Consider the following 15,057-nt stretch of genomic DNA (forward strand, 5'->3'; position numbering starts at 1 on the left):
TAGCGTTTTCTTGGTGAATTTGATTACTGCAGTTCAATAATTGGGGCCTCTGGATACTTGGAAAAGATGGGGTAATTTAATTCAATACACACTGAATATCTCGGAAAGTTTTTTTATATCTCTTGTAGCTTTGTACTCTCAAAAACATAATTTTTCAGGCAAAACCGTGTGAAAAACACTTTGGTGTAAAGTTGGAGGCAAGGCTGTGCTGACGCGAGTATAAACATGTATAAACATCAGTCACTTTTACGCATTAATAGCTCTTCCGCCCTTTTCTCTCTTTGATGAACAAGGTAGACTCACATGTACCAGGTCATTCAGCTTGTTTACGAAGTTTTACGAGTGCCGCTTCTTCAGAGCACTTCACGCTGCATTCCTGTCAGACATCACTGTGTGCGCGCTGCTATTGCCAATAACGCGATTGACCAGAGCTGTAATCAGTCAAGCGATCTGCCTCGGTAGAACTGCGATTGCCAAGCATACGATTGGCCACTGCTGTAACCAATCACGTGGGAGTCCGACAACCCCGGCAAAAGGTGAGGAGTTTGCATCCATGACATACTGTGACAGAATGTGATTACTGATGCAGCTAGAGTGTTAGGGGTTAGGGTTAGTCATATAGAGTTCTGTGTAAAGGTCAGAGATCAATCTCTCATGATGGTTTGGATGTAATATCACACCCTGAATGGTTTGAAAGATCTGAGCACTGCAGTAGACACCACAGTACACACATTTTCTTGAGGAATGTAAGACAGTGAAAACACTGGCGTGGAGTCAGTAGATGTTTAGTCTACAACAGAACAGATCACAGAGGATAAAAACTGCTGATCTTTCTGGCATTCACCAGCTGTTCAGTTTAGTTATTAGGTTAGAAGTGAAGCAGGCTGTTTAGTTATTGCTTTTTTATACGCTCAGATTCAGGCAAGACCCAAAAACAAACACAGCCTCTAAATATCAAAATATAACTTTCATTTGAACATTTATATGGCTTTCATGTTCCTCGCTGTGCTGGAGTTTTACTGCTCTCTTGTGGTCATGTAAGTAACAATGTGACACTTAATCTGTGGATCTCTCATACTTCTCGTCAGATATTCATCTTGTCATGTTTTATTGTTTGAGGCAAGGGAAATTACACAAATGTAACAGTGTCATATGTTAAAAAGGGTCTTTATTGGGCAAAATCAGCTGCGTAGGAAAGATATTCTCTGTGACAAATCACTCATTTTCACATTCAAAACACAAACTGAGTGCAAAAATAACATTTCAAATAAAGTATTAATTAACACATATTAACCGTGATACAATGAGATAAACCACACTTCCTTTTTCTACGGTCCATACATAATTATGTTGTATAAATGTCAAGGCAGTGGAGTGTGTGATTCTGCATCTGTTCAAATGAGATAAGCAGTAAGTCATTATGTTTCAGTATATGGGAACATCACTCAAAATTCATGACCATATGCATGTAAATATATATGACACACAAGAGACTTTCTAAAATAAAGTCACGCCGTAAATAGTCATTTATATTGTTTTCATCCAATCAAATCTTTTGTTTTCCTTGATATCAAAATACACAACACAGATACAGTATTTGATATCTGTGGGCAGCATTATAATGAATAAGTGTAAATACAGCGTTCAGCTTCGGAAATAGGGCGGAGCTGCGTCTGATGATGTAGGTGAAGGGGGTGGAGTCAGTCGGCTGTAGTCCATCAGTACACCTGCGCCAGGTAACGATGAACGCTTACAGAGAGGAACTCTGCAAGAGATACAGGCAGATACTATCAATGAACACTTTAATATTATTTGTAAAGGGTTATGTTCAGTTAGACTTAATGGTCGTTTGGAACAGTTACGTCTCAAGTCATCAACACTGATCAACTAGATGGGTCATTCCTACAATATGTTGACTTTGAGTCCTCAGTACAAGTTATGGTATTTATAATGTTTAATTTCAACTGATTATCATTTAAATAAGCTTCTTAAAAAAATAAAGATTTGTAATGTTACACATACTGTTGGCCTAAAAGTCACATTTTAAATAATGAAATCATTTTAATTTATTGCACTAATATCATGTCCTCAGAGCTGCATCTTAAACATATTTGACAAAAAATAAGTGCTAAATGATGGATAGATGGATGGATGGACGGATGGGTGGATAGATAGACAGACAGACAGACAGACAGATAGATAGATAGATAGATAGAATGACAGGCAGGCAGACAGATAGATAGATAGACAGGCAGGCAGGCAGACAGATAGATGATAGATAGACAGGCAGGCAGGCAGATAGATAGATAGAATGACAGACAGACAGACAGATAGATAGGCAGGCAGATAGACAGACAGACAGATAGATAGACAGACAGACAGGCAGGCAGATAGATAGATAGACAGACAGACAGACAGATAGATGATAGATAGATAGACAGGCAGACAGATAGATAGATAGACAGACAGATAGATGATAGATAGATAGACAGGCAGACAGATGATAGATACAGACAGATAGATGATAGATAGATAGATAGACAGGCAGACAGACAGATAGATGATAGATAGATAGATAGACAGACAGGCAGACAGACAGATAGATAGACAGACAGACAGACAGATAGATGATAGATAGATAGACAGGCAGACAGACAGATAGATGATAGATAGATAGATAGATAGATAGATAGACAGACAGGCAGACAGACAGATAGATAGACAGACAGACAGATAGATAGACAGACAGATAGATAGACAGGCAGACAGACAGACAGATAGATAGATAGATAGATACAGACAGATAGATGATAGATAGATAGACAGACAGACAGATAGATGATAGATAGATAGACAGGCAGACAGACAGACAGATAGATGATAGATAGATAGACAGACAGGCAGACAGACAGACAGATAGATAGACAGACAGATAGATGATAGATAGACAGACAGACAGGCAAGCATGCAGACAGACGGATAGATAGATAGATAGAATGACAGAAAGACAGACAGATAGATAGATAGATAGACAGAATGACAGACAGAAAGATAGACAGATAGACAGACAGATAGATGATAGATAGATAGACAGGCAGACAGATAGATGATAGATAGACAGAAAGACAGACAGACAGATAGATGATAGATAGACAGACAGGCAGACAGACAGACAGATAGATAGACAGACAGGCAAGCATGCAGACAGATGGATAGATAGATAGAAAGATAGATAGATAGAATGACAGACAGACAGATAGATAGATAATGGATGGATAGTTAGATCATTTCTTGAATCAACAGTACACTGATGGAGCCATCCATGGACCAATGAGAATTTCAGAGAGGCGGGTCCATTTGTGCTTTCAGAAATCCAATTTGTTGTTTTCCCACTTGATTTCAAACTCAACCGACTCTTTCCACACCCTCAAAACAGATCTGACACATTACGTCAAAACACTTTGCATTTCTAGTGCTATAGCAAGCAAACATCAGATTTTTAGGCGTATCTGACACAAATTCATTTAGATTAGTTAATAACTTGCAAAATGACAGTGCATACAGTCAGTCAGTGATAAGAAACACAAATCTGAATTGGGTGATAATACTGACCCGTCCATGTCACACTGCTCGCCCTGATGGGTGTTGTTGGGGTAACAGTGATCTTGGAAAGGGTCTTCCTCTTCATCGATGGAGTTTTGTGTCTTTAGAGTCCACAGCAGCTCTCCGCTCTTCTCTTCACTTTCCTCTGACGGTTCCACCACAATAGATGGCAGACGCTCCATACACCGCGCCGCTCCGCCTGACAACTGCTCACCTGACACCTGCTCTGATGGCTCCGGGAAAATCTGGATGTACAGGTAAGTGTAAACATATGAATTTATATGTTACACATACATTTATGCATATGAAGTATACCTCAAACGGTATTTTGTTAAAGGCGCTGTGAGCGATTTTAGTCGTTCTGGAACTTCCAAGAGATCGAGCCGTTAAATTAGACACGCCCCCTCTTTCCAAAAGACTACCCTCCAAAGATAGCGTTTGAGACGACAATGAACAGTAGAGCAGTTCATCTTCTCACAGTTGTCAAACACAAGAGTAGTAAAATAGTGCCCTCAACTGACAACTGTTATGTATCTGAAAATTACATTAAACATGGATGTTCCAAATGTATCTGTCCGCATCTCGCAAGACGACAAGGAACACCCACTACACGACACGCCCACTCCAAGTAATGCCCCCAATAGATCATAAAGCGATTCTATTGGCTGAAAGAACTTTTAAAATCCTATGCAATCGCTGTATGATTCAACATTGTTGTCTCAACTATGTAAATATGACAAAGAGTAACTTAAATTATATGCACATATCATAATATTAAACGGAAGATATAAATGGTGAAATTAAACATTTCTCTGTTTTGTTTTGTTTACATCTGAAAGCCACATGTGGTGCCTGTTTAGTTTCACTTTCACATCCAAATGTGAAAGTGAAAGTGGAGATTTATAGTAAAAAAAAATGAGTTAAATACTGATCTGTTTCACACCCACACCTATCATATCACTTCTGAAGACATGGATTAAACCACTGGAGTCTTATGGATTACTTTTATGCTGCCTTTATTTGCTTTTTGGAGCTTCAAAGTTCTGGTCACCATTCACTTGCATTGTATGGACCTACAAAGCTGAAATATTCTTCTAAAAATCTTTATTTGTGTTCTGCAGAAGAAAGAAATTCATACACATCTGGGATGGCATGAGGGTGAGTAAATGATGAGAGAAATTATTTTTGGGGTGGACTGTTCCTTTAAGTTACACTTAAAAATGTCAAAATGTCACTGAATAAAACACACTTAAAATATAATTTTAAATTTATGATTTTTTATGATTTCAATTTCATAACAAAATTCCATCAAATTGAACTGAGTAATCTTTAATCAAATAAAAAATGCTAAATATTTTAAGTTTTATTAATTTAATTTTGTTAAACATTACACAATCTTAAAAATAGTTTAAAATATTTTTTTGAGTGTATCAAAGCGAGTGTCATTTATTTGAAAGAATGGTAGCACAAGCACACTTTTCAAGCAAAACTTTCACCAAAATATGTTTACATTTCAAATGCTTCAATCTATAGATGTAGTGTTGAAGAAAAATGAAGAAACTTTGTGTTTGTTAGTGATGCTAGTGAATGTGCTGAACTGTGTGAAATTCATACATCCACTAAAACTCACCAAACACAAGTTCATTCAAAATTATTGAGCAAACATCACTGATACTTTCTTGGGTGAGTGAAGGTACCTGATATGGCAGGTGTTCTCCTCTCCTCTGCAGCCGAAACTGCTCCATATTGGAGTCCTGTGGACCTTTAGACATTATACTGCACTACATACACACACACACACACATACACACACACACACACACACATACACACATACACACACACATACATACACACACACACACACATACACACACACACACACACACACACATACACACACACATACACACACATACACATACACACATACACACATATACACACATACACACACACATACACACACACACACATACACACATACACACACACACACACATACACACACACACACACACACATACACACACACACACATATACACACATACACACACACACACACACACACACACACACACATACACACACCCACACACATACACACACACACACACATACACACACACACACGCACACATACACACGCATACACACACACACATACACGCACACAAACGCACATACACACACACACATACATACACACACACATACACACAAAGAGAGAGAGAGAGAGAGAGAGAGAGAGAGTTATCAGACATTAATCTAAGAACAAACATACAGCACTAAAGATGTATTTTCACTGCTGTGTTAATGTGGCTCTGTGCCACTTTGCTGTTGTCTTGTTTTCTGTTTTCTGTGCTCAAGCATCAACACAGAAGACATTTAGTCATTTCTCACAATTGTGATTTCTATGTAAATATATTTGTGCCTTTAAACAGCATTTTAAAACATTAAACAATCTGGTTTAATGCTCTGTGTTTTATCATTATCATTATCATCAAAAAACACAGTTACGCATCTGACCCTTCTGGTCAGAAATGACCATGAATCCCAAAATAAGGTGCCGTTTTTCAGTCCCATAGGAGGGTTCATATTTGCACAAACCATTCCATTACATTTCTGCTCCAGCACGAGTGCAATGACATTCTCATAACATGCCATCATGATTCACATGCATGAGATGAGTTCTGCATGGTGTGTAAACACAATCGTCAGCACTGGTGACATTCACAGGAAGAGCTATAATAATCCCAGTAAGATCTTAACAGGTTTTCATGCGTCACTGGCGGTCTGTATGACACTGCAGGATGTTCCCTGAGTTACTGTAATCTCATGACACAGAGAGGGTCACCGGACTGCCCCACTCAAATCAAACCACCAATACCAAACTCACAGTCATAAACTGTATAATTGACTGTTTGTCTAGGCAAGTGATTTCCTCCATTACTGTCTCTTGTGTCACTCCACACTCTTTTTTTCTCACATATAGTAACATTCATAGACATGTACTATGATATTTACATGGTGCGTCTAAGTACTTAAAAACTACCATTGCATTGCAATTGTACATGTCCAAAAAAACAAAACAAAAACATTTCTGCAAGTGAAACACCGTTTTCAAACAACAATAATTGCTAAAAAATTTAATAAATGATGCAAATATGAATTTGACTGCGTTCTCCTCAGCATAATATCATAGAAAGTAAATCAATGTTTTTCACCTGTTCAGTTGCTCAGATCTGTTGCTGTCAGTGTTCTTTTTCTGAATGTTCAATCCACACAACAGTAGTCAAACGTTCCCTCAGCGTTCACTCCCAACCTTCAGTTACACCTCTCTCTCTCTCTCTGTCTCCCTGTCTGTGTGTTCTATGAGTCTGATCGGAGTATTTAGTATGTAGTGAGCAGGATTAGTGTCTTGAGTGATTAGAGGTTCACGTTGCCCCCCCATCAAACACGTCCCGCACAGGGCCAGACACGCGGCCCCTGACACAGAACACACTACCTCACATACACATACACATGTGTGCTCTGGTAAGTGAAGTTGTGTAATGATTGTATTGTTACAGTGCTTGTGATGATGTCATAATGAATGGCAGGGATTATGTAAGGGCTGCACAATTAATTCAAAACAGTAATAAAGATTAAAAATACAGCTGTTGCAATTAACAGATGCTGCAAATTGTCAATTACAGCATTGCATTTCCATAACTCCAGCTGCATCAACTGCATGTGAGCACTGTAACCATTAAGACTTCATGTAACAAAACTACTATGCTCCCATTATCCAGTAATATACCAGTATAAGAGCAATAAGCTGTCAGCATGCTTTTGATGTGTTGCCTACATATACAGTAGAATATGCTGTGCATTTGCCCCACACATAATGAGTACTTTAATGTTAATTCTGATAAATTGATTAAATTGCCATTATGATGATGAGATTTTGTCATAATGGCCAGTGATGATTTTATAATGGTTATTTTATGACTAAAAATGAACAGTTCTGTAACACACCACTAGAGAGAGACACACTCACTCACTCACTCACTCACTCATGTAAGGGGGAGAACGCACAGTCTGGTTAATGACTGGTTTATTACACAGCTACATTAAATGAGTTATTATTTTATTATGTGAAAAGACATGAAAAAATCACTTGCCTGAGACAACAGTTAGTTATACAGTTCAGAGTTATTATACATAAATATTTGACTACAGAATGCTGCCACTGACCAATCACAACCAAGTATTCCAGAGAGACATGTAATGAATAGATTTAGGTGTTATAGAATAGTGTATATACAGTAGTTTATGTAAATAATTGTGTACTGTATGTGGGTCATTAACAAATATGGTTCTGCAAGGGGATGAATATAAAAAGTATTTCCAAAATATAGTTTAAACCACAAGTTCAAAGAAATTTCATGTTTGGGTCCATCTTTGTTTTATACATTTTGAAAAACATTTAGCATTTTCTACCATTTTTATTTTTTATATTTATTGTATTAAGTGGCTTAAAAAATGTCAAGTGCTCTAACCATCAAGAAAACTTTATTAAAATACTTTTCTTGCACCTTAAGAATGATTAAAAAATTTTTTTTACAAACATAAATTTCAAGGTATTTATAATAATTATTATTATTATTATTTTTATATATATATATATATATATAATTTATTAATTAATTTATTTATTTGACAATTATCATGAATTTTTAAGTCATTATTATTATTATTATTATTATTATTATTATTATTATTATTTAAATGTAAAACTTCACACAGTCTTGAGGGTCTAAAAGAGTCCTCTCTGTTTTTTTTATTTTGTTTGTTTGTTTGTCACAATGCAACAACATGGCTACCTGCACCAGGTCACCTGACTTCAATCAGTGGAAAAAGTTTTTCAAATAACATTATTTTAAAACAAAATTGGTTCACTACATTTTTTTATTTTTTTTATTATTCTTTTTTTAAGAATTAATAATAATAATGATAAATCTTTTTTTTTCTTTTTTTTTTTTTTTTTATTAAGAAATAAAGCTTTTAATTATTTTCTATGATTTTTATTAATTAATTAATTTATTTATTTATTTTTTACTGTCTGCTGCCGGATACATAACTTAAACATTTTTGACTTTAAGCTTCAGAAAAATGATCAAAATGACTTTGAACTCAGAATTTGAAAACATGTTCATCATAGTAAAGGTGTATTCAGGTTATAGTTTTATGTGAATGTATTTTTGAATAAGTTCATAGATCTGAACAGAATAAGAGAGCATCACGTCATTGAGCCATGTACAAGTTCTGAACACTGTCCTCATGTTAATGTACTGTATAGTTTGACAACATATGTTATTATTGTGGATGTTAGTTACTGCTCAAAGTAATACAAAAGTGCTCACCACTGTACAGACAGATATAGAAAGAGGAAAGAGAGACATATGTGTTTGAATAGGAAGAGAAGAGCTGGAGAGAGAGAGAGAGAGAGAGAGAGAGATAGAGAGAGAGAGAGTTTGTACAATACAGCAGAGAGAGAGAGAGAGAGAGAGAGAGAGAGAGAGTTTGTACAATACAGCAGAGAGAGAGAGAGAGAGAGAGTTTGTACAATACAGCAGAGAGAGAGAGAGAGAGAGAGTTTGTACAATACAGCAGAGAGAGAGATAGAGAGAGAGAGAGTTTGTACAATACAGCAGAGAGAGAGAGAGAGAGAGAGAGAGAATTTGTACAATACAGCAGAGAGAGAGAGAGAGAGAGAGAGAGAGAGAGTTTGTACAATACAGCAGAGAGAGAGAGTTTGTACAATACAACAGAGAGAGAGAGAGAGAGAGAGAGTTTGTACAATACAGCAGAGAGAGAGATAGAGAGAGAGAGAGTTTGTACAATACAGCAGAGAGAGAGAGAGAGAGAGAGAGAGAGAGAGAGAGAGAGAATTTGTACAATACAGCAGAGAGAGAGAGAGAGAGAGAGAGAGAGTTTGTACAATACAGCAGAGAGAGAGAGAGAGAGAGAGAGAGTTTGTACAATACAGCAGAGAGAGAGAGAGAGAGAGAGTTTGTACAATACAGCAGAGAGAGAGAGAGAGAGAGAGAGTTTGTACAATACAGCAGAGAGAGAGAGAGAGAGAGAGAGTTTGTACAATACAGCAGAGAGAGAGAGAGAGAGAGAGAGAGTTTGTACAATACAGCAGAGAGAGAGAGAGAGAGAGAGAGAGAGAGAGAGAGAGAGAATTTGTACAATACAGCAGAGAGAGAGAGAGAGAGAGAGAGAGAGAGAGTTTGTACAATACAGCAGAGAGAGAGAGAGAGAGAGAGAGAGAGAGAGAGAGAGTTTGTACAATACAACAGAGAGAGAGAGAGAGAGAGAGAGAGAGAGAGAGAGATTTGTACAATACAGCAGAGAGAGAGAGAGAGAGAGAGAGAGTTTGTACAATACAGCAGAGAGAGAGAGAGAGAGAGAGTTTGTACAATACAGCAGAGAGAGAGATAGAGAGAGAGAGAGTTTGTACAATACAGCAGAGAGAGAGATAGAGAGAGAGAGAGTTTGTACAATACAGCAGAGAGAGAGAGAGAGAGAGAGAGAGAGAGAGAGAATTTGTACAATACAGCAGAGAGAGAGAGAGAGAGAGAGAGAGTTTGTACAATACAGCAGAGAGAGAGAGAGAGAGAGAGAGAGTTTGTACAATACAACAGAGAGAGAGAGAGAGAGAGAGAGTTTGTACAATACAGCAGAGAGAGAGAGAGAGAGAGAGAGAGAGAGAGAGAGTTTGTACAATACAGCAGAGAGAGAGAGAGAGAGAGAGAGAGAGAGTTTGTACAATACAGCAGAGAGAGAGAGAGAGAGAGAGAGAGAGAGAGAGTTTGTACAATACAGCAGAGAGAGAGAGAGAGAGAGAGAGAGAGAGAGAGAGAGAGTTTGTACAATACAGCAGAGAGAGAGAGAGAGAGAGAGAGAGAGTTTGTACAATACAGCAGAGAGAGAGAGAGTTTGTACAATACAGCAGAGAGAGAGAGAGAGAGTTTGTACAATACAGCAGAGAGAGAGAGAGAGAGTTTGTACAATACAGCAGAGAGAGAGAGAGTTTGTACAATACAGCAGAGAGAGAGAGAGAGAGAGAGAGGGAGAGAGAGAGAGTTTGTACAATACAGCAGAGAGAGAGAGAGAGAGAGAGTTTGTACAATACAGCAGAGAGAGAGAGAGAGAGAGAGAGAGAGTTTGTACAATACAACAGAGAGAGAGAGAGAGAGAGAGAGAGAGTTTGTACAATACAGCAGAGAGAGAGAGAGAGAGAGAGAGAGAGTTTGTACAATACAGCAGAGAGAGAGAGAGAGAGAGAGAGTTTGTACAATACAGCAGAGAGAGAGAGAGAGAGAGAGAGAGTTTGTACAATACAACAGAGAGAGAGAGAGAGAGAGAGAGAGAGAGTTTGTACAATACAGCAGAGAGAGAGAGAGAGAGAGAGAGAGAGTTTGTACAATACAGCAGAGAGAGAGAGAGAGAGAGAGAGAGAGAGTTTGTACAATACAGCAGAGAGAGAGAGAGAGAGAGAGAGTTTGTACAATACAGCAGAGAGAGAGAGAGAGAGAGAGAGAGAGAGAGTTTGTACAATACAGCAGAGAGAGAGAGAGAGAGAGAGAGAGAGAGTTTGTACAATACAGCAGAGAGAGAGAGAGAGAGAGAGAGAGAGTTTGTACAATACAGCAGAGAGAGAGAGAGAGAGAGAGAGAGTTTGTACAATACAGCAGAGAGAGAGAGAGAGAGAGAGAGAGAGTTTGTACAATACAACAGAGAGAGAGAGAGAGAGAGAGAGAGAGAGAGTTTGTACAATACAGCAGAGAGAGAGAGAGAGAGAGAGAGAGAGTTTGTACAATACAGCAGAGAGAGAGAGAGAGAGAGAGAGAGAGAGTTTGTACAATACAGCAGAGAGAGAGAGAGAGAGAGAGAGTTTGTACAATACAGCAGAGAGAGAGAGAGAGAGAGAGAGAGAGAGAGTTTGTACAATACAGCAGAGAGAGAGAGAGAGAGAGAGAGAGAAAATCAGAACTTCAGAGAGGAAACAGGAACAGAATCATTCAGACAGTCAGAGAAGCACGAGTCCTGACGCTCACAGACAGAGGGAGAGACCACACTGATGATCTGTGCTGGGGCTGGAGGACAGGTTTAGACTTACAGATGGTTTAAAATGGTTTGTACTGGTCTAGAACTGTAGAGGGTGTTAGAAGAGATGTGACAGATCACAAACTTGTGACAAACCTCTGTGTCTGCAGGAACTTTGAGAATGTTTGAAGCTGAATACAAACACATGAGAGACACACAACAACATGTGTTGTTGAGAGAGAGAGAGAGAGAGAGAGAGAGAGAGAGAGAGTAGAAGACTTTGACTTTTAAAACTGAGGGAGACTCACAGACAAAGAGAGAGAGAGATAGACAGAGCGACACACACCAAAAAAGGGCTTGAGCACTAGAAGTTCTGCTGCAGAAACAAACGCACACAGAGAGAGAGAGAGACATATAAAGAGACACACAGACAGAATCAGACAGACAGGAAACGTGTAGATACAGCAGATCAAACAGGAAACAGATGTTTGACAGAAGGGTGTGAACAGGTCAGTGTGTGTTTAGTGTGTGGAGCACTTCAGGAATCATGGAACGGGGTTGAATCAGATGAATCGGAGTCCTGTGGAGCGTCGGCATGTCTGTGGGCCCCGGGGCCAAAGAGCTCGCTCATCTGAGGGACACCGGCCCGAGTGAACACACCCCGGTCACAGCAGACATCCTGAAGGATCCAGGCGAGCCCGTCACGGGTCAGCTGATTGGTCCGGTCGGCCTTCAAACGCTGTTGGATCTGCTGGTGGGAGTTTATCAGGAGTTTCGCTCGTCTGTGCTGGTGAGAGAGAAACACGTCAATAGATTCCTGCAGTGGGGTGAGTGACTCTTCATCACACTCTTCCTCTGTGTGTGTGTTTGTGTGTGTGTGTGTGTGTGTGTTTGTGTGTGTGTGTGTTTGTGTGTGTGTGTGTGTGTTTGTGTGTGTGTGTGTGTGTGTGTTTTTGTGTGTGTGTGTTTGTGTGTGTGTGTGTGTTTGTGTGTGTGTGTTTGTGTGTGTGTGTGTGTGTTTGTGTGTGTGTGTTTGTGTGTGTGTGTTTGTGTGTGTGTGTTTGTGTGTGTGTGTGTGTGTGTGTTTGTGTGTGTGTGTTTGTGTGTGTGTGTGTGTGTTTGTGTGTGTGTGTTTGTGTGTTTGTGTGTGTGTGTTTGTGTGTGTGTGTGTGTGTTTGTGTGTGTGTGTTTGTGTGTGTGTGTGTGTGTTTGTGTGTGTGTGTTTGTGTGACTGTGCATGTGTGTGTGTGTTTTTTTGGTGTGACTGTGCATGTGTGTGTGTGCACGTGTGTGTGTGTGTGTGTGTGTGACTGTGCGTGTGTGTGTTTGTGTGACTGTGTGCGTTTGTGTGACTGTGTGTGTGTGTGTGTGTGTGTGTGCGCACGTGTGTGTGTGTGACTGTGCGTGTGTGTTTGTGTTTGTGTGACTGTGCGTGTGTGTTTGTGTTTGTGTGACTGTGTGTGTGTGTGTGTGTGCGCACGTGTGTGTGTGTGACTGTGCATGTGTGTGTGTTTGTGTGACTGTGCGTGTGTGTTTTTTTGTGTGACTGTGCGTGTGTGTGTGCGCACATGTGTGTGTGTGTGACTGTGCGTGTTTGTGTGTGTTTGCGTGACTGTGCGTGTGTTTTTTTGTGTGACTGTACATGTGTGTGTGAGTGTGTGACTGACTGTGTGTGTGTGTGTGTTTGTGTGACTGTGCGTGTGTGTTTGTGTGACTGTGAGTGTGTGTGTGTGTGTGTGTGTGTGTGTGTGTTTTATCAGTGTATTTAAGGAAGCCTGTTTAGAAAGTTTGTGCCGTGTCATTTCAGGTTCAGTGTTGACAGGGGGCACAAGGTCAGGAAAGTCACTGTTCTGAGATCATGTGACCAGTAAACTGCACTGGCTTAAAGGGATAGTTCACTCCAATTAGGGCTTGTCACGATTATGACTTCTAATTGTCATATAAAAAGTCACACTGCTTAACCCTCCTATTGTGCTCAGAATCTGCATACACCTTTTGCATTTGCAGGTCCATTTTGACCCGGTGGAATTCAAGCTTATAAATCATTTATAACCCGATGGGTTTCATCTAAAACTATATTGTAAGTCATTAATAAGTTCTTAACTGTTAAAACATGTAAAACAATTGATATTTTTGGCAAATGACAAATATAAAAGTTATTTTTCATTTCAAAATATACATTAACTACAGCAAAACCGTTGTGATATATGTGAAGACATCTTTTTTTATCAACATTTCTGTGAAATTATATTTAAATATAATATAAGATACAATTTATATTAACATCTAATGTGAGAATTACAAGTTATTTGAATGAATTTCCTGTTACTCATGACTGCTCAATACAATTTGTTGGTCAAAAGTTATGAAATCAGGGGTCTGGGTATCTCAGCGAGTATTGACGCTGACTATCACACCTGGAGTCGCGAGTTCGAATCCAGGGTGTGCTGAGTGACTCCAGCCAGGTCTCCTAAGCAACCAAATTGGCTCAGTTGCTAGGGAGGGTAGAGTCACATGGGGTAACCTCCTTGTGGTTGTGATTAGTGGTTCTCGCTCTCAATGGGGCGTGTGGTAAGTTGTGTGTGGATTGTGGAGAGTAGCATGAGCCTCCACATGCTGTGAGTCTCCGCGGTGTCATGCACAACGAGTCACGTGATAAGATGCACGGATTGACAGTCTCAGAAGCGGAGGCAACTGAGACTTGTCCTCCGCCACCCGGATTGAGGTGAGTAACCGCGCCACCACGAGGACCTACTAAGTAGTGGGAATTGGGCATTCCAAATTTGGAGAAAAGGGGATAAAATAAAAAATAAAAAGTTATGAAATCAACATATTCTTTTATCAAAACAACTGTACAACTCAAGTATACAACATTAATACTTCTGTACTATGTTTTTAAGTACAATCTATTCTATTTATTTCCATGAACTGTTGAATGTTGATTTGTGAGTATGCTGTAAGATGGTTCAGCATCAGAGTAAAAATGTGGACAGTTTCCTCTTTCATGCCCTATTTAGACTAATGTGTGCATGAACTTTTGCTCTTGTCACACCCTCTTTAGACAGTAGTACCTTTGATTTAGTTTATTTGATATGTTTGTTACATCTGTCATGTGTGTTTCGTACAAGAATGTGCGTGTCTGTGTGTGACTGTATGTGTATGTGTGTGTGTGTGTGTGTGTGTGTGTGTGCAGTCCCCATGAAAAACAAAAAAGTGTGAGAGAGTATGGAAAAGAGGCTAAATGTAAATAAAGTGTTTATAAGAAGAAATCTAATTCATAGATGTACAAAAAAAATCTACATAATATCATGTGTAAAGCCACAATTGATGCCCGGTCAATTATAATTATAAT

At 39.1% G+C, this 15,057-nt stretch overlaps 2 protein-coding genes across 5 annotated transcripts in view; one reads left to right on the forward strand and one right to left on the reverse strand.

The window, feature by feature from the left end:
* Positions 1 to 1,168: 1,168 nt before the first annotated feature.
* Positions 1,169 to 6,965, reverse strand: si:ch1073-303d10.1 (protein LBH-like). 2 transcript variants are annotated; one of them, XM_051686084.1, is made up of 4 exons: positions 6,833 to 6,965; positions 5,301 to 5,384; positions 3,613 to 3,848; positions 1,169 to 1,765 (listed from the first exon to the last, which is right to left on the reverse strand). In XM_051686084.1, exons 2-4 carry the CDS (start codon positions 5,373 to 5,375, stop codon positions 1,645 to 1,647), a joined length of 432 nt encoding a protein of 143 aa, XP_051542044.1. In that variant the 5' UTR covers positions 5,376 to 5,384; positions 6,833 to 6,965; the 3' UTR covers positions 1,169 to 1,644. The 2 variants fall into 2 exon arrangements, with proteins under 2 accessions (XP_051542044.1, XP_051542045.1); XM_051686085.1 differs by having other exon boundaries at positions 5,301 to 5,379; positions 6,833 to 6,951.
* Positions 6,966 to 11,695: 4,730 nt separating this feature from the next.
* LOC127433818 (myotonin-protein kinase-like) overlaps positions 11,696 to 15,057 on the forward strand; it is a 41,504-nt gene continuing 38,142 nt past the window's right edge. For all 3 annotated transcript variants that reach the window (XM_051686061.1, XM_051686064.1, XM_051686062.1), the window contains exon 1: positions 11,696 to 12,532. In XM_051686061.1, the coding sequence (XP_051542021.1) occupies positions 12,301 to 12,532 (232 nt within the window). In that variant the 5' untranslated portion in view covers positions 11,696 to 12,300. The remainder of the gene's footprint in view (positions 12,533 to 15,057) is intronic.

Source organism: Myxocyprinus asiaticus, chromosome 43, assembly GCF_019703515.2.
Source record: "Myxocyprinus asiaticus isolate MX2 ecotype Aquarium Trade chromosome 43, UBuf_Myxa_2, whole genome shotgun sequence".
NCBI classification, from domain to species: Eukaryota; Metazoa; Chordata; class Actinopteri; order Cypriniformes; family Catostomidae; genus Myxocyprinus; species Myxocyprinus asiaticus.